This window comes from Bos indicus, chromosome 15 (genome assembly GCF_029378745.1).
Source record: "Bos indicus isolate NIAB-ARS_2022 breed Sahiwal x Tharparkar chromosome 15, NIAB-ARS_B.indTharparkar_mat_pri_1.0, whole genome shotgun sequence".
Classification (NCBI taxonomy): domain Eukaryota; kingdom Metazoa; phylum Chordata; class Mammalia; order Artiodactyla; family Bovidae; genus Bos; species Bos indicus.
Genome location: NC_091774.1, coordinates 75480127 through 75498124, shown reverse-complemented (window position 1 = coordinate 75498124; position 17998 = coordinate 75480127). Strand labels below are relative to the sequence as shown.

The 17998-nt window shown below is 50.7% G+C and overlaps 1 protein-coding gene across 6 annotated transcripts in view; it reads right to left on the bottom strand.

Moving 5' to 3' along the window:
* TSPAN18 (tetraspanin 18) overlaps nt 1-17998 on the bottom strand; it is a 215123-nt gene that overhangs the window by 11860 nt on the left and 185265 nt on the right. For all 6 annotated transcript variants that reach the window (XM_070804100.1, XM_070804103.1, XM_070804099.1 and 3 more), the window contains 3 exons: nt 14484-14558; nt 13368-13466; nt 12635-12817 (listed from right to left, as the gene is read on the bottom strand). In XM_070804100.1, the coding sequence (XP_070660201.1) occupies nt 12635-12817; nt 13368-13466; nt 14484-14558 (357 nt within the window). The remainder of the gene's footprint in view (nt 1-12634; nt 12818-13367; nt 13467-14483; nt 14559-17998) is intronic.

Sequence of the window (17998 nt, the reverse complement as noted above, 5' to 3'; positions counted from 1 at the left end):
GAAATGAATGAAAATGAAAACACAACAACTCAAAACCTGTGGGACACTTTAAAAGCAGTCCTAAGGGGAAAGTTCATAGCAATACAGGCATACCTCAAGAAACAAGAAAAAAGTCAAATAAATAACGTAACCCTACACCTAAAGCAACTAGAAAAGGAAGAAATGAAGAACCCCAGGGTTAGTAGAAGGAAAGAAATCTTAAAAATTAGGGCAGAAATAAATGCAAAAGAAACAAAAGAGACCATAGCAAAAATCAACAAAGCCAAAAGCTGGTTCTTTGAAAGGATAAATAAAATTGACAAACCATTAGCCAGACTCATCAAGAAACAAAGGGAGAAAAATCAAATCAATAAAATTAGAAATGAAAATGGAGAGATCACAACAGACAACACAGAAATACAAAGGATCATAAGAGACTATTATCAACAATTATATGCCAATAAAATGGACAATGTGGAAGAAATGGACAAATTCTTAGAAAAGTACAACTTTCCAAAACTGGACCAGGAAGAAATAGAAAATCTTAACAGACCCATCACAAGCACGGAAATTGAAACTGTAATCAAAAATCTTCCAGCAAACAAAAGCCCAGGTCCAGACGGCTTCACAGCTGAATTCTACCAAAAATTTAGAGAAGAGCTAACACCTATCCTGCTCAAACTCTTCCAGAAAATTGCAGAGGAAGGTAAACTTCCAAACTCATTCTATGAGGCCACCATCACCCTAATACCAAAACCTGACAAAGATCCCACAAAAAAAGAAAACTACAGACCAATATCACTGATGAACATAGATGCAAAAATCCTTAACAAAATTCTAGCAATCAGAATCCAACAACACATTAAAAAGATCATACACCATGACCAAGTGGGCTTTATCCCAGAGATGCAAGGGTTCTTCAATATCCGCAAATCAATCAATGTTATACACCACATTAACAAATTGAAAAACAAAAACCATATGATTATCTCAATAGATGCAGAGAAAGCCTTTGACAAAATTCAACATCCATTTATGATAAAAACTCTCCAGAAAGCAGGAATAGAAGGAACATACCTCAACATAATAAAAGCTATATATGACAAACCCACAGCAAACATTATCCTCAATGGTGAAAAATTGAAAGCATTTCCTCTAAAGTCAGGAACAAGACAAGGGTGCCCACTTCCACCATTACTGTTCAACATAGTTTTGGAAGTTTTGGCCACAGCAATCAGAGCAGAAAAAGAAATAAAAGGAATCCAAATTGGAAAAGAAGAAGTAAAACTCTCACTGTTTGCAGATGACATGATCCTTTACATAGAAAACCCTAAAGACTCCACCAGAAAATTACTAGAACTAATCAATGATTATAGCAAAGTTGCAGGATATAAAATCAACACACAGAAATCCCTTGCATTCCTATACACTAATAATGAGAAAACTGAAAGAGAAATTAAGGAAACAATTCCATTCACCATTGCAACGGAAAGAATAAAATACTTAGGAATATATCTACCTAAAGAAACTAAAGACCTATATATAGAAAACTATAAAACACTGGTGAAAGAAATCAAAGAGGACACTAATAGATGGAGAAATATACCATGTTCATGGATTGGAAGAATCAATATAGTGAAAATGAGTATACTACCCAAAGCAATTTATAGATTCAATGCAATCCCTATCAAGCTACACGGTATTCTTCACAGAGCTAGAACAAATAATTTCACAATTTGTATGGAAATACAAAAAACCTCGAATAGCCAAAGCGATCTTGAGAAAGAAGAATGGAACGGGAGGAATCAATCTACCTGACTTCAGGCTCTATTACAAAGCCACAGTTATCAAGACAGTATGGTACTGGCACAAAGACAGAAATATTGATCAATGGAACAAAATAGAAAGCCCAGAGATAAATCCACACACATATGGACACCTTATCTTTGACAAAGGAGGCAAGAATATACAATGGATTAAAGACAATCTCTTTAACAAGTGGTGCTGGGAAAGCTGGTCAACCACTTGTAAAAGAATGAAACTAGAACACTTTCTAACACCATACACAAAAATAAACTCAAAATTGATTAAAGATCTCAACGTAAGACCAGAAACTATAAAACTCCTAGAGGAGAACATAGGCAAAACACTCTCCGACATACATCACAGCAGGATCCTCTATGACCCACCTCCCAGAATATTGGAAATAAAAGCAAAAATAAACAAATGGGACCTAATTAAACTTAAAAGCTTCTGCACAACAAAGGAAACTATTAGCAAGGTGAAAAGGCAGCCTTCAGAATGGGAGAAAATAATAGCAAATGAAGCAACGGACAAACAACTAATCTCAAAAATATACAAGCAACTCCTACAGCTCAACTCCAGAAAAATAAATGACCCAATCAAAAAATGGGCCAAAGAACTAAATAGACATTTCTCCAAAGAAGACATACAGATGGCTAACAAACACATGAAAAGATGCTCAACATCACTCATTATCAGAGAAATGCAAATCAAAACCACTATGAGGTACCATTTCACGCCAGTCAGAATGGCTGCAATCCATAAGTTTACAAGCAATAAATGCTGGAGAGGGTGTGGAGAAAAGGGAACTCTCTTACACTGTTGGTGGGAATGCAAACTAGTACAGCCACTATGGAGAACAGTGTGGAGATTCCTTAAAAAACTGGAAATAGAACTGCCTTATGATCCAGCAATCCCACTGCTGGGCATACACACTGAGGAAACCAGAAGGGAAAGAGACACGTGTACCCCAATGTTCATCGCAGCACTGTTTATAATAGCCAGGACATGGAAGCAACCTAGATGCCCATCAGCAGATGAATGGATAAGAAAGCTGTGGTACATATACACAGTGGAGCATTACTCAGCCATTAAAAGGAATACATTTGAATCGGTTCTAATGAGGTGGATGAAACTGGAACCTATTATACAGAGTGAAGTAAGCCAGAAAGAACACCACCAATACAGTATACTAACACATATATATGGAATTTAGAAAGATGGTAACAATAACCCTGTGTACAAGACAGCAAAAGAGACACCGATGTATAGAACAGTCTTATGGACTCTATGGGAGAGGGAAAGGGTGGGAAGATTTGGGAGAATGGCATTGAAACATGTATAATATCATGTATGAAACGAGTCGCCAGTCCAGGTTCGATGCACGGTACTGGATGCTTGGGGCTGGTGCGCTGGGATGACCCAGAGGGAGGGTAGGGGAGGGAGGAGGGAGGAGGGTTCAGGATGGGGAACACGGGTATACCTGTGGCAGATTCATTTCGATGTTTGGCAAAACTAATACAATATTGTAAAGTTTAAAAATAAAATCAAATTAAAAAAAAAAATAAAATAAAACAGGAAAAAAAAAAAAAAACAATACATATGCCAAGGCTGCACCCCCAGGACCCTGGATTGGGGGGTCTGGTGTGGAGCCCAGGAACCTACGTGGCGAGCAGATGCCCCAGGCGATTTCTAAGGCCTGTGCCATGGTCAGGCTGAGACACACCAGGCCTGGCAAGGACGACAAGGAAAGAAGGCCTTAGCTGACTGGAAGCCCAGCCAAGTGCTGTGTGATTGGAGCCCTAAGGGTGCCCTCCCACAGGCCAGCTGGTCTGGAACCCAGTGTGGCTGGAGGTGGCTTCAGAGCTGGCAGGGAAGCCCCATGCAGCCGGCCAGGCCTGGGGCCATCCTGGATCTGCCTGCAGACCCGTGTTGGGGCGGAACTCAAATCGCCAACCCCCTTGCTCTGTTTGCCTGTGTTTGTGTTAAGTCACTTCAGTCGGGTCCGACTCTGCCAGGCTCCTCTGTCCATGGGGATTCTCCAGGCAAGAATTCTGGAGTGGGTTGCCATGCTTTCCTCCAGGGGATCTTCCTGACCCAGGAATCAAACCTGTATCACTTTCAGTTCAGTTCAGTTGCTCAGTCGTGTCCGACTCTTTGTGACCCCATGGACTGCAGCACGCCAGGCTTCCCTGTCCCATCACCAGCTCCCAGAGCTTACTGAAACTCATGTCCATCGAGTCGGTGATGACATCCAACCATCTCATCCTCTGTCGTCCCCTTCTCCTCCTGCCTTCAATCTTTCCCAGCATCAGGGTCTTTTCACATGAGTCAGTTCCTCACATCAGGTGGCCAAAGTATTAGAGTTTCAGCTTCAGCATCAGTCCTTCCAATGAATATTCAGGACTGATTTCCTTTAGGATGGACTGGTTGGGTCTCCTTGCAGTCCAAGGGACTCTCAAGAGTCTTCTCCAGCACCACAGTTCAAAAGCATCAATTCTTCGGCACTCAGTTTTCTTTATAGTCTAACTTTCACATCCATACGTGACTACTGAAAAAACCATAGCCTTGACTAGATGGATCTTTGATGGCAAAGTAATGTCCCTGCTTTTTAATATGCTGTCTAGGTTGGTCACAGTTTTTCTTCCAAGGAGCAAGTGTCTTTTAATTTCATGGCTGCAGTCAGCATCTGCAGTGATTTTGGAGCCCAAGAAAATAAAGTATCTCACTGTTTCCATTGTTTCCCCATCTATTTGCCATGAAGTGATGGGACTGGATGCCATGATCTTAGTTTTCTGAATGCTGAGCTTTAAGCCAACATTTTCACTCTCCTCTTTCACTTTCATCAAGAGGCTCTTTAGTTCCTCTTCACTTTCTACCATAAGGGTGGTGTCATCTGCATATCTGAGGTTATTGATATTTCTCCAGGCAGTCTTGATTCCAGCTTGTGTTTCATCCAGCCCAGCGTTTCTCATGATATACTCTGCATATAAGTTAAATGAGCAGGGTGACAAGATACAGCCTTGACATACTCCTTTCCCGATTTGGAACCAGTCTGTTGTTCCATGTCCAGTTCTAACTGTTGCTTCTTGACCTGTATACAGATTTCTCAGGATGCAGGTCAGGTGATCTGGTATTCCCATCTCTTGAAGAATGTTCCACAGTTTGTTGTGACCCACACAGTCAAAGGCTTTGGCATAGTCAATAAAGCAGAAGTAGATATTTTTCTGGAACTCTTTGGTTTTTCGATGATCCAACTGATGTTGGCAATTTGATCTCTGGTTCCTCTGCTTTTTCTAAATCCAGCTTGAACATCTGGAAGTTCACGGTTCACATACTATTAAAGCCTGGCTTGGAGAATTTTGAGCATTACTTTGCTAGTGTGTGAGACGAGAGCAATTGTGCAGTAGTTTGAACATTTATTGGCATTGGCTTTCTTTGGGATTGGAATGAAAACTGACCTTTTCCAGTCCTATGGCCACTGCTGAGTTTTTCAAATTTGCTGGCATATTGAGTTCAGCACTTTCACAGCATCATCTTTCAGGATTTGAAATAGCTCAACTGGAATTCCATCACCTCCACTAGCTTTGTTCGTAGTGATGCTTTCTAAGGCCCACTTGACTTCACATTCCAGGATGTCCGGCTCTAGGTCAGTGATCACACCATCGTGATTATCTGGGTTGTGAAGATCTTTTCTGTACAGTTCTTCTGTGTATTCTTGTCACATCTTCTTAATATCTTCTGCTTCTGTTAGGTCCATACCATTTCTGTCCTTTATTGAGCCCATCTTTGCATGAAATGTTCCCTTGGTATCTCTAATTTTCTTGAAGAGATCTCTAGTCTTTACCATTCTATTTTTTCCCTCTATTTCTTTGCACTGATCACTGAGGAAGGCGTTCTTACCTCTCCTTGCTATTCTTTGGAAGTCTGCACTCAAATGGGTATATCTTTCCTTTTCTCCTTCACCTTTCACTTATCTTCTTTTCTCAGCTATTTGTATCACCGTATGTCTCCTGTATTGGCAGGCGAGTTCTTTACCACTAGCGCCACCTGGGGAGCCCTTGCTCTGTTTAGCTCTTTTTAAAGCGTCAGAACCCTGACATATAGAACAGCAGCAGCAAGCGGGCCTGCTCCAGAGGGAAGGGAAGGAGACTGGGAGAGGCCTGGGAGAGGTGCTTCCAGCCTCCCATCATTCCCTGAGGCTGCCACTCATCTCCTCCCCCAGCCCCCGAGTCCGCTTCCTGCCACCAATACCCCACCCCCACCCCCATCCACTCCCTCTACCCAACACAGCCTGGACTTACCATGTGCTTTGAGGGGCCACCCAGACAAGAAGCGCCAGTAAACCGGGGAGAAGTGGTTATACAGGTAACACCGGCCACTTGCTTACTGGGTGAACTTACAGGCACGTTTTGTTTTATTGCGCTTCACGGATATTGTATGTTTTTAGAAATTGACGGTTTGTGGCAGCCCTGCATTGAGGAAGGCTATTGGGGCCATTTTTGCAACAGTGGTTGCTCACTTTGCCTCAGTGTCTCATCTTGGTAATTCTCACCATATTTCCAGCATTCTAATTCTTATCAGATGTGTCACAGGGATCTGTGATCAGTGATCTTCGATGTTACTACTACCTCTTGCTTCCCAGGTGGGACTAGGGATAAAGAACCCACCTGCCAACTCAGGAGACGTAAGAGATGTGGGTTCGATCTCTGGGTTGGGAAGATCCCCTGGAGGAGGGCATGGCAACCCACTCCAGTATTCTTGCCTGGAGAATCCCGTGGACAGAGGAGTGTGGCAGGCTGCAATCCATGGGGTCGCAAAGAGTCGGACACGACTGAGCGACTGAGCACACCCTGCCTCTTGCTGATGGCTCAGATGACAGTGAGCATTTTTAGCAATACAACATTTTAAAATTATAGCACGCATACTGATTTTTTTCTTTTGACATAAAGTGACTGCACACGTAACAGACTAAGGTGCAGTGTAAAAACCATTATTTAAAAAATTTGCGGCATCCAGATACTGGTATCTCATCTAAGGCCATGGGTATCATGAACTCCTTCGTGAACGACATTTTCGAGCGCATCGCCGGCGAGGCGTCACGCCTGGCGCATTACAACAAGCGCTCGACCATTACATCCCGGGAGATCCAGACGGCCGTGCGCCTGCTGCTGCCCGGGGAGCTGGCCAAGCATGCTGTTTCTGAGGGTACCAAGGCCGTAACTAAATACAGCAGCTCCAAATGAGTACCTGCATAGGCATTTAATTCAAAGGCTCTTTTCAGAGCCAGAAGAAAAAAAAATAAAATATAAAAATAAAAATAAAAAATTTGCCTATTTCTTTGGCTGTGCGAGGTCTTGGTTGTGGCATGTGGGATCCAGTTCCGCAGCCGGGGATTAAACCTGTGGCCCCTGCACTGGGACTGCAGTCTTAGCCACTGGACCTCCAGGGAAGTCCCTGAGCATAATTTTTATGGACACCAGGAAACCAAAAATTTCCTGTCCCTCGCTCCATTGCAATGGTCTGGAACCGAACCCTCGGTCTCTCCGAGGTGTGCCTGTACTTAATTTTTCTCGGCCTCCTTTGCCCCGTCCAAAGACTGGGGCCTGTGTAGGACTACTTCCTAGGACTGGTGTGAGGATGAGATGAGATGCTACGGACAAAGCACGTGGAACAGTGTTGGCAGGTCCACCCCTCAGTCCCGTTAGGACCATGTGCTTTCTCTCTGGCCCCCCAGAGCACAGCCTGGGGGTGGGAGATGTCCGAGTGCAGAACTGGGTTGCCCTCTACAACCCGGGGAGCAGTGGACCACACACACACACACACACACACACAAAAGCACGCATGCACCCCTGTACCATAAGGGGATAGGAGAAGCAGTAAGCCCCTTCTGAACTTGATGTTGACTTTCACATGCCTCACCTGGGCCTGGGGGGCCTTCTTAGGCCTGGAGGGGGGCCTTATCTAGCAGAGGGAAGTTGTCCCTGCACCCCTCGCCTGCTGCGGGTGGGGCACCCGGGGCCTAAACTGCTCATCTGCCCTCTGTCGGGCTCTGACACCAAAGGTTCACCCTGGGCTGAACCAAGCAGATGGCTTGGCTGACGGAGGCCCTGCTACTGAGACGCCCTCAGGGAGAGCAGCCAGGGCAGAGGGCGGACGGAAGATGCCGCCAGGACTCAGCGAGTGTCCCCTCTGGCCAGGCTCTGCTGGGTCCTCATGTGCTTCTTCTGGCTTGGACCCCATTCCAGCCTCTTGAGGAAGAGGAATGGAAGGAGGGGGCAGATGACCACTGGCTCAGGGTCACCGCTGAGGAGGCAGAGAAACGGGTTGGTCCTAAGGGGAGTGCAAGCGTCTTCTCTGCTCTATTCTAAAGGAAAGCAGTCGCATCAGGAAGCCCTGATTCCTGCTCATCTGGGCGGGGTCCCTGGCTCAGGGGCCAAACTCCAGCCGGTACCCCTGGGTATCACCTCTTCCTCCCCCTCAGGACGGAGGCCCACCCCGACCCCTCCCCTGCCCAGTAAGACACTGCAGGGACCATCTTCCCCACCTGCCACCAGACTGTGCGTCCCTGAGCCGTGCTGCTGTTGGCAGCACCTCCCCTCATCTCTGCAGGGAGGGAACATGCCCCCACCCTGACTCCTGGCTGCAGTCACCCGCCCTCTGCAACCTCATCTGACAGAGGCCAGAGGGGCCACCAGGAAGACCGCCACGTTTCTACGTCCAGCACGGACCTTCCCCCGAGCCTGCGAGTCCAGCTGCCCACTGCCTGCAGGCCCCAAAGGCAGCTGACAGTCCACTCGCCCCAGGGCAGATCCGAGGTCCCCCCCAACTAGAACCTATGGAGTCACTCCCAGCACAGCCTCATCCTCCCTTCCCCAGAGGGAATCTGCCGCCGTTTCACCTCCTGATTCCTTTCTCAGATATATACACTTCTCTCTGTCTCCTCTACCGTCATCCTGGTCTAACCCATCCTCATTTCTCACTGGGACCAGTGTTCTATTCCCTCCTGTCTACTCAGGCCCATCTCTAACCCCTGGCCAGTAAGCAGCCAGAGAGCCAACATGGCCACAACCCCACGTAGAACTCGGGCTTCTTTGCTCGTCTAGCCTCTTTGCCCTGGGTCCACAGGCACTGCCTGGTCTGGCCCTGCTGATACCCTCGCCTGGAGCTAGTCTTGCCTTATTCACTGTCCTCCAGCCGTACTGGCCTTCCCTTGGTTCTGGGACACACCGTGCTCCCTCCTACCCTGGGGCCTTTGCACAGGCTGCTCTCACTCTCTGGCTGGAGTGCTTTTCCCTTGTCAAGAAGATAAGAGTGTAGAAATTTACATTTATGAGAGTCACAGCATCACCCATACTCATGACCACCCAGGAAGCAGGTGGGGAGCCATGAGGATAAAGCAGAGAATCAGTGATGCTATGCGGCAAGAAGACTTAAGACCACCCTGACAAGTGGGGGAAATAGATGGTTTCCTCTTGGGTCATGGTCTAGCTAGGTCACCACCTCCTGGGACAACCCCTGATTTTTTTTTCCAGCAGGGAAATACATTCTTGACTTGCCCATATGACTATCTTAACCCAGGGAAGGCCCAGGAATGGGCAGGGGAAGCTGCCATGGTGGATTCAACTCATACCAATGGAGGAGCCTGATTTTTCATCTTGGATCACGTTCTTTGGGGACTTCCTCATTTCTCTTCATTGGCATTCAGTGATAAACAGGGCTGGTGGACTAACTCAGTACCCATGGATGAGTGCCCTCTGCCTCAGCTCCTGACAGCCATGTGACTGAGTCCTGGCCAATGAGACCTAAGCGGATGTCTTAGGGAGGTTTCTGGGAAAGAAGCACCACCTTTTCAGTTTCTTCCCATCTTCAACGAGTGGAATGTCTGGAGCCATGGCAGCCGTTTTGCCACCGTGAAGTACTAAGCACAAGGAAAGGTTGCAAGGATTACCGAGACTAGGCCTTGGCTGACATGATGGAGCCACTGATAAACAGAGAAGCCACCATCTTCCAGAATTCTTACCGTGTGAAACACAGAGGCATTTGCCTTAAGTGTAGATTTTCAGTTTCAAATATTTTGCTACTGACTCAGCATTGTGACGAGGATGTGAGGCAAAGTCAGAAATGCATCGTGGGCTTCAGGGAACTGGGCTTTGGAGAAAAAACAGAGCGAGTCCCTCAGCAGAAGCTTTTAAAAGGAAGAGTACTCGGGGGGATGCTAGTGCCTCGGAAAAGGAATCCCAGAAGTCAGTCTCAGGCAGTCCTCATGAGGAGCAGGGGAAGAGTCACGGAACTAATGTAGCTGCACAGGGATCTCTCTGATGAGCTTCGATTTCAAAGCCTCGCCTGGGAGAAGGAAGGAGGCAGTGTAGTGGAGGATGAAGCCAGAAAAGAACAGGGCCCATGAGAAGCCTCCCTGAGCAATTCACAAGTGGCTTTAGGAAAGAGCTTTGGCTGCGGGCAGCAAGCAGTCCTATTGGTAGGAGTTTGTTTGTCTTTATCAACCCCTGTCTTCATCAAAACCATAGTCAAAGCTATGGCTTTTCCAGTAGTCACGTATGGATGTGAGAGTTGGACTACAAAGAAAGCTGAGCGCCGAGGAATTGATTCTTTTGAACTGTGGTGCTGGAGAAGACTCTTGAGAGTCCCTTGGACTGCAAGGAGACCCAACCAGTCCATTCTAAAGGAAATCAGTCCTGAATATTCATTGGAAGGACTGATGTTGAAGCTGAAACTCCAATACTATGGCCACCTGATGCAAAGAACTGACTCATTGGAAAAGACCCCGTTGCTGGGAAAGATTGAAGGCAGGAGGAGAAGGGGACGACAGAGGATGAGATGGTGGGATGGCATCACCGACTCGATGGACATGAGTTTGAGTAAGCTCTGGGAGTTGGTGATGGACAGGGAAGCCTGGCGTGCTGCAGTCCATGGGGTTGCAAAGAGTCAGACATGACTGAGTGGCTGAACTGACTGATCAACCCCTGAGTTGCTGGCTGCTCCGCTCCATATGGTTGTTGGTGACCCAAGCACCTTCTCTCTTGATGCTTGGATATTCTAGGGGATCAGCCTCCTCTGAAAGGTCTGAGATGGCTGTCAACCATGAGTTGGGGGTGGGGTGATGAGAAGGAGAAGGGGTGGGCACAGCGCTTTCTCTTAAGGACGTGGCTCAGTTGCACAGATCACCTCTACTTTCCTCCCTTTGGCTAGAACTTGCCATGTGGCCTAGCTGCAAGGGAGGCTGGAAGAGCAGGTTTACCTGGTGGTCACTGGGTCTGTAAACCTCCTCTTTCCAAGGAGGAAGCCTCAACCGAACACGAGGGCAGCCAGCTGTCTCTGCCATTGCATGGGGAATCTGAGGTCCAGAGAGTGAGTCTTGGCCAAGCTGACATGGCTGCTGATAGCCCAGGTCTGCCTGCCATCACAGCCTGAAATGGCCCCCCTCCCCATGCTCGGCAGCCTCTCCTCAGAGCTGAAACCTAACCCCTGGGGTTGCTGTCCCTGCCCCCCTCCCCATGCTCAGCAGCCTCTCCTCAGGGCTGAGACCTAACCCCTGGGGTGGCTGTCCCTGCCGCCCTCCCCATGCTCGGAGCCTCTCCTCAGGGCTGAGACCTAACCGCTGGGGTGGCTGTCCCTCCCCCCAGCTCCCAGCAGCCTCATCCCAGGACCTTTGTTTCTGCACTTAGGTCTCTTTCACTCAACGCAGGGACACAGGACCATAAGGGATGGAGGAACGTGACTCTCCGGGCCTGGGGAACCCTTTGAGATGACGTGGGCAGGTGCAGGAGGAGAGGGTGCTGTTTATGAGGCAAAGCTGAAGCTGGAAAGAGTCTCATCAGATGGCCAGGGTCAGGCCTCAGCCCAACTCTCCCCTTCCCCGGGGGGACTCTGAGAGGCTTGCCTTAAGCCCTACCCCCGTCCCACCCTAGTCCCTTCTAGCCCATCATCCGGTTTTATTTTCTTTATAGTGAAATGATTACTTCATGTGAGATTATGACTTCTTATGTGCTTGCTGCTTGCTTATCATCTGCTTCCTCTAGCCAGACTGTAGGCCCTGCAGGAACAGGGCTTTGCCTCCTGTCCCCTGCTGTGGTTCCCGGCATCTGGAGCTCTCCCATGGGAGCCTCATCGAAGGCCGAATCAAGCACAGGGTGCGGGGCTCAGTTCACCCTCATTCGCCCCCCACTGCCCTGCCCTCCCCCAGCCTGGCCTCACACATCCCCCTGAGGAGTGTGGAGACTGGTAAATAGGAAGGGGGATCAAGGTCAAGGGCACTGTGAGTCTCACCGAGGGGACATAGCAGGAAGGGAAAGGGCCTCTTCTGAAACTTAGATGAAATCCTTGGGTTGCGAAAGAAGCCAAGAAGTCTAGGAGCTTCCCTGACTTTGGAGGCTAAGGTCAGGGAAATCTTATTCTCTTGGGGCCCGGGGGTGCTTCCACATGACAAATGTGAGTTCTCCCCAAATAAAATGCACCGCTGAGGAGGGGCCCTGCTGTGTAACTCTGGTTTTCATTCTTGAGACCTGCAGTACCAGAAACTCAGGGAGTGCTCTACTTGGAACACTGGAAAACTCCTAGTTACCCTTGAACCCCAGTCAAAATGCCCACTCCTCTGGTCTGCGACGCTGACGGACTGTCTGCCATTCTCATCCTTTAACCCCTTTGGCTGGCTCTCAGGGGCATGAATGGAGCCTTCCTTAGCTCCCGTTCAGGGGTCCCACATCACAGCCAACATTTCCACGGGATTCCCCGAATGCCTTCAGATCTTCTGGGCTCACATTGCCACCCACCCAACTTGGCCAGCCACTCCTGATGCACAGGTCTCCCTGCCAGGGGAAGCAGGGCCTGGTACCTGCTTGTTCAGGAACAGGTCCCTTCCCAGGAGGCATTCCTCTCTGCTCAGCAGGACCCCGTCCCGACTCTGGGGTTCTCTCCGGCAGCAGGCCTCTGGCACCTCATCACTGTCCAAAGTCAGGAGTCGGAAAACTGATGCATACTTAAAGTCTTCGGGCCCGTTGACCCCACAGCAACCAAACTAGGACAGAGAAAAGAGAAGAGGGGGATAGAAGCTGGAGCCAGGCATGAGAGTGAGGAGACAAACGCAAAGCCTGTCCACAGGCCACTGTGAGGCAGCGTAGTGGGGGGTAGTCATGATCCAAGTGGGAGCTGGCTCCACCTGCTGCTCCTGTGCAACCCCAGGAAAGCCACTCAGCCTCTCTGAGCCTCCAGTGTCCTCACGGTAAAATGAGAGTGCTGGCAACAATTCCTACTTCACCGGCGCTGAGCACTCAGTAAGTAGCTGCTATGGTTACCGCCACTGATGACAGTTACGATTGCTTGAGGACTCAAGACAGGGAGGGCGAACAGCTTTCACCCTGAGTTCGGACTGTGGCTGATGGGCAACGGCTGCCCAAGATGCTGTGCGGATGGATGCCGGTTCTGAGGCTGGGCCTGGGCTGGCAGATCAGTGCCTGATTGATTATTGATATCTGCATAGGCGCAGAGAGCAAGGCTCTGGAGGCCAGATAATGGCTCCCCTGGGCGTCAGGGCTCTGAGGGCTCAGAGCATCCCTGGGGCCACTCACCGTGATCATGACGGAGTTCCAGGTGGCGGAGAAGACGTCCGTGTCGTTGCTGCCCTGGTAGTGCTTGGTGAGCTCCTTGGTGAAGAATTCACGGGTGAGCTGGAGGCAGAGGGAGGGGCTGGACTGAGAGCCATGGCAGCTTGATACGGTGCCCCCTTCTCTGGCTTCTCCACTGATCTGCTCTGGGGGAGGGTGGGGGAAGGCCTCTGGGCCCTAGTGCCAGGGACCCTCCTTGTAAGCAGCTGACTTGGGGCGGGCCCTTGGGGCCCACCCCCTACCTCTAAGGACCTGTGGCCTCCCTGCATCATCAGATCCCCAGTATGAATGCGCAGACTACCCACACGGCCCTCAGCAAGCCACCGGGGAACCCCTCCACCAGTACTGCAGCCCTTTCCAGAGGGTGGCTGGTCCTCAGTTGGGGGCTCACCCCTCCTGCCGCTCCCTAACCCTGAGCTGTTCCTCAGACAGAGCCGAGAGGATGCGCTGTGTCCTGGGCCCTGAAGAAGCCACTGTGTGTGCAGCAAGCCGTCTCTGCAGAGCCACAGTTTCCAGAGACCCTTGGAAGTCATTGCTACCTTCAAAATACTCCTCGGAGGCCTGACCACCCTGCTCCCCTCTGCAGGGAAGGGTGGGGCCTTCGGTGGTTGGAGCCTCTGGGATAAGATGGTCTCTGGGGGTAAGTGGCCCAAACTGCATACTGCCAGGGCCTCATCCAGGAGGGCTCTGCCCTGTTCTCCTGCTTGGCACAGATTCTGCGTGGGGGCTGGGGGTGGGGTGGGGGGTGGGAAGCCTCTCCGACTATCCTTGGAATGACTACTGCTGGGCCAGTGCTGGGCAAGGCATAGAATGGAAGATTCTAGAGTCAGAGATGGGTTGCACCAGACACTTGGAAAGAGCGGAGACCCTTAAGGGCCCTCTGACTCTGACCTTCTGGAAAAGTCCTTGCAGGGACAGGCTCGCAGGTTTCTTTTGGGGCTGTGGGGCTTCACTGGGTGGGGTGGTGGGTTGTGATTGGAGCTGGAACGACTGGATGAGGGGACACTGACTCTCTGAGACCCTCTGGGGATGGAGGGGCTGGCCATGAATGGGCCGGGGCACACAAGGCCAGGTACGTACATTTCCCCTGAAGATGAAGGCCAGGATGGCTGCTGAGAGCTCTGCCAAGAAGATGATCAGGATGAACAAGAAGAACTGCAGAGAGAAGCAGGCAGACTTGTGAGTCCCGAGGGCAGGTAGGAAGGGGACAGCTGACCGCTCTCTGAGGCACCCTTCCATCTGTCACACGATGGCGGCAGCGTACCGATTTCGTAAGACTGAGGAACTCAACTGCCATAAACCAGACATCTTTGATCATAAACACCCCGACAATCCATCTTTGGAGCCAACAAAGTTGTAATACAAATATGGAACAAATAATCATACAGATATGCCTTCTGTGCAAATGGCACCCTTTAGAGGCCCCTTGTGCAGTGGGTGCTCTGAGCAACCGTACTTGGCAGCCCTTGAAGAAGATCGATGTTGAAACTTGTTTGGACCTCCTCCAGGTGGACTGTCCAAGTAGTGGGAATCCTGAAGTCCCTGGGGATCCCTGGCTGGCTGTCCTCACCCCATCAGGCCCAGGCCACCTCTCCCTGCCTGGCTGCCTCTCATTCCCATGGGTAGTGGGGGAAGTGATGTTACTTTTCAGCTGCAATAAAGGAGCATGATCAGAGGGAAGGTGGTATGTCTATCAAAATCTGAAAACCCAGGGGCTGGGAGTCTGGAATCTAACAGAGCGCCCCTCTGTGCTACTCTCTGCATGTCTCTATGTTGCCCAAACTTACCACGACACCTCTTGCCTCGGGCACCTCACACGCTGAGCTCCCTGGAAGGCCCTGCCCTTGCTTGCCCACCAGCATCCTGTTTTCCAGACTCGGTTCCTGGCTCCCCCACATCCCAGGGCCCTGCAGAAGTGTGCACCGCAGCCGCTGCATCCCCGCCGGGTCACCACCATCAGCTGGGATCCAGTGGGCAGTGCTCTCGAAGCCCAGACAGCACCGGTCTTGGTATACGGCTCTCCGATGAGTAAATGAATCCATGAGTGACCAGCTCGCCATAATGACCTTGCCATCTGCTATCTCCAGGCCCGGGCCATCATGGGCACTGCTGTGGGTGGATGGTTGTCGGCAGAAAGAAGAGGAAGCGGCCGTGCCCTCATCACTCAGCGTTGTCCCCCTGCACTGGGACAATCCTGGAGCTGTCAGCCCACCTGGAGACCCCCAGCAGGGCCCTGAAGCCCCAGCCGCACATGCATACGGCGACCCCGGGACCTGCTCCCTTGCTCGGGTCACAGTCCTCTGAGCTTCCAGTGCACACCGTGTGTGCCCAGGCTGGAAGGAAGCGAAGGGCCTGAGCTTGTCCTCAGCACTTCAGCACCGCCCCCCCATCCCCGCCCCGCCTCGCTTTGAAAGTCTTAAGACCTGGAGGCTTTTCTGGGCTCCAGGATTACATGGTGTTAGGATCCTCTGTTCTAGAATCAGAGGTCCCGCATTTATTTCCACTGTGCTGCTTGCCAGCTGGGCCAGCTCCGTCAGGTTCTACCGTGTCTGGGTTCCAGTTTCTCCATCAATAGAACAAGAGTGTTGATGGTCAGCAGCTGCTTTGCCAGGCTGCCCAGAGGCTTCAGTGAAATGACTCATGTAAGATCCATGCTTAGGTGTTAAGCGCTGCATGCCTGCGGGAGTGCATGAGCGCTAAGTCACTTCAGTTGTGTCCGACTCTTTGGGACCCTGTGACCTGTAGCCCACCAGGCTCCTCTGTCCATGGGATTGTCTCCAGGCAAGAATACTGGACTGGGTTGTCACGCCCTCCTCCAGGGGATCTTCCTGACCGAGGGATTGAACCTGCGTGTCTTAAGTCTCCTGTGTTGGCAAGCGGGGTCTTTAACAGCAGTGCCACCCAGGAAGCCCCAAGCGCTGGATAGATGATAGTTGTCGTGCGTTTTCCAGAGACCACCCACGCCAGTGCTTGTCTCCAGGAAGGCCACGCTCGCGCTTGATTCTGAGCCACCATCTGAGCCTTCCTCACGCTGTGCACGGCGCTGCACCCGCATTATCTCACTGATGCGGTGCTAAGTCCCCTGGAAAGCGCACGCACGCTCCCAGAGTGATGAGCACGTGGAGTTCATGAGCTCCGTCTCATCCATAGTTTATAACTTCTAAGCCAAGATCGATAGGCAGAGACAGCTCGGTCACATCACTGGGGTGGAAACCATTTCCGAGGCTGCTCTTTATGCCAGCCTGAGGACTGCCAGCAACTCCACCGAGAGGGCAGAGGGCAGGGTGGGGCTCCATGGAGACCTTGTGAAACAGAACCAGATGACCATCTGTCACCAGCCAAATGGAGGTGCCAGGAGCCCTGCCAGGGCCCTTCACCTCTTAACCCAAGGACCAGCTCGTGGAAGTGGAGGGGGATGGGATGGGCACTTCGGCCAAGGGCAGGCTGCCCAGGGTACAGGACGTCTTCTGTCACTCTCCTTTCCGGGTGGGGAGCTCTACCTCCCAGCTTCAGCCCTAGGTCACCCCACACAGCTGACTGCAGCGAGGCTGACTGCAGGTCTGCTTCCCGACCTGTCGGAACCAGAGCCCCAGGTTTTAAGACTCGGCTGGCCTGCAGGGTCTCTTGTGGATCAACACCAATCCTTTCGTTTTCAACTTATCAAACGCTTATATGTGCCAGGAAAACAGTTAAGCAAGATGTACATTTTCTTATTGAATGCTGATCAAAATATTATGGCTGGAAAGGCAGTATTATTGTCTCCAGCTTACATGTGAGGAACCTGAAGTTCAGAGACCTTAAGTGATGGACCCCAGGTCACACAGCCGGGAAGTGGCATGGCAGGGATAAGAACCAGGCTTTGCGGACTGCAGAGGCCAGGCCCTGCCCCACGCCTCCTCTCTGTCCCTTCGGTCCAGGCCCGTGTACTGAGCACATGCTCTGTGCCAGGTACTGTGCTAGGTCGTCGTTGTCCAGTCGCTAAGTCGTGTCCAACTCTTCTGCAATCCCATGGACTGTAGCCCGCCAGGCTCCTCTGTCCCTGGGACTACCCAGGCAAGAATACTGGAGTGAGTTGCCATTTCCTTCTCCAGGGGATCTTCCTGATCCGGGGATCAAACCCTCATCTGCAGCCTTGGCAGGTGGATTCCTTATCACTCTGAGCCACCCAGGAAGCCCACTGTGCTAGGTACCGATAAACAAATACAGACAAGGGCGATGTGATCCCCACTCTGGTGGAGTTTCCGCTGAGCCAAGATTCATGGTCCACGAAATGAAATTCACGGGATGAAAAGCATACGAGTCATGAGATGAGATGAAAAAACAAACCCGTAACTCATTGATGGGGAAAGCAGGTCTCCCCAGAGGAAGAGTGTCTGCAGATCTCCTGGCCACTGTTCCCGCCTGAAGCAGGGGCCCCCAAAAGCCTGGGCACGGAGCTGGTGACATGAGTGTAAGTCACCTGGAGGAAAGTGCAGGGCTGTGGGGCCAACATCAGCAACAAGGTCACTTCTGCCAGCATCTCCAGCATGAAGAATTGCCTCCGGCTTGACGAGATTACTACTGGTTATTTGAAGGGGGTCCCGCCTGGACCCAGC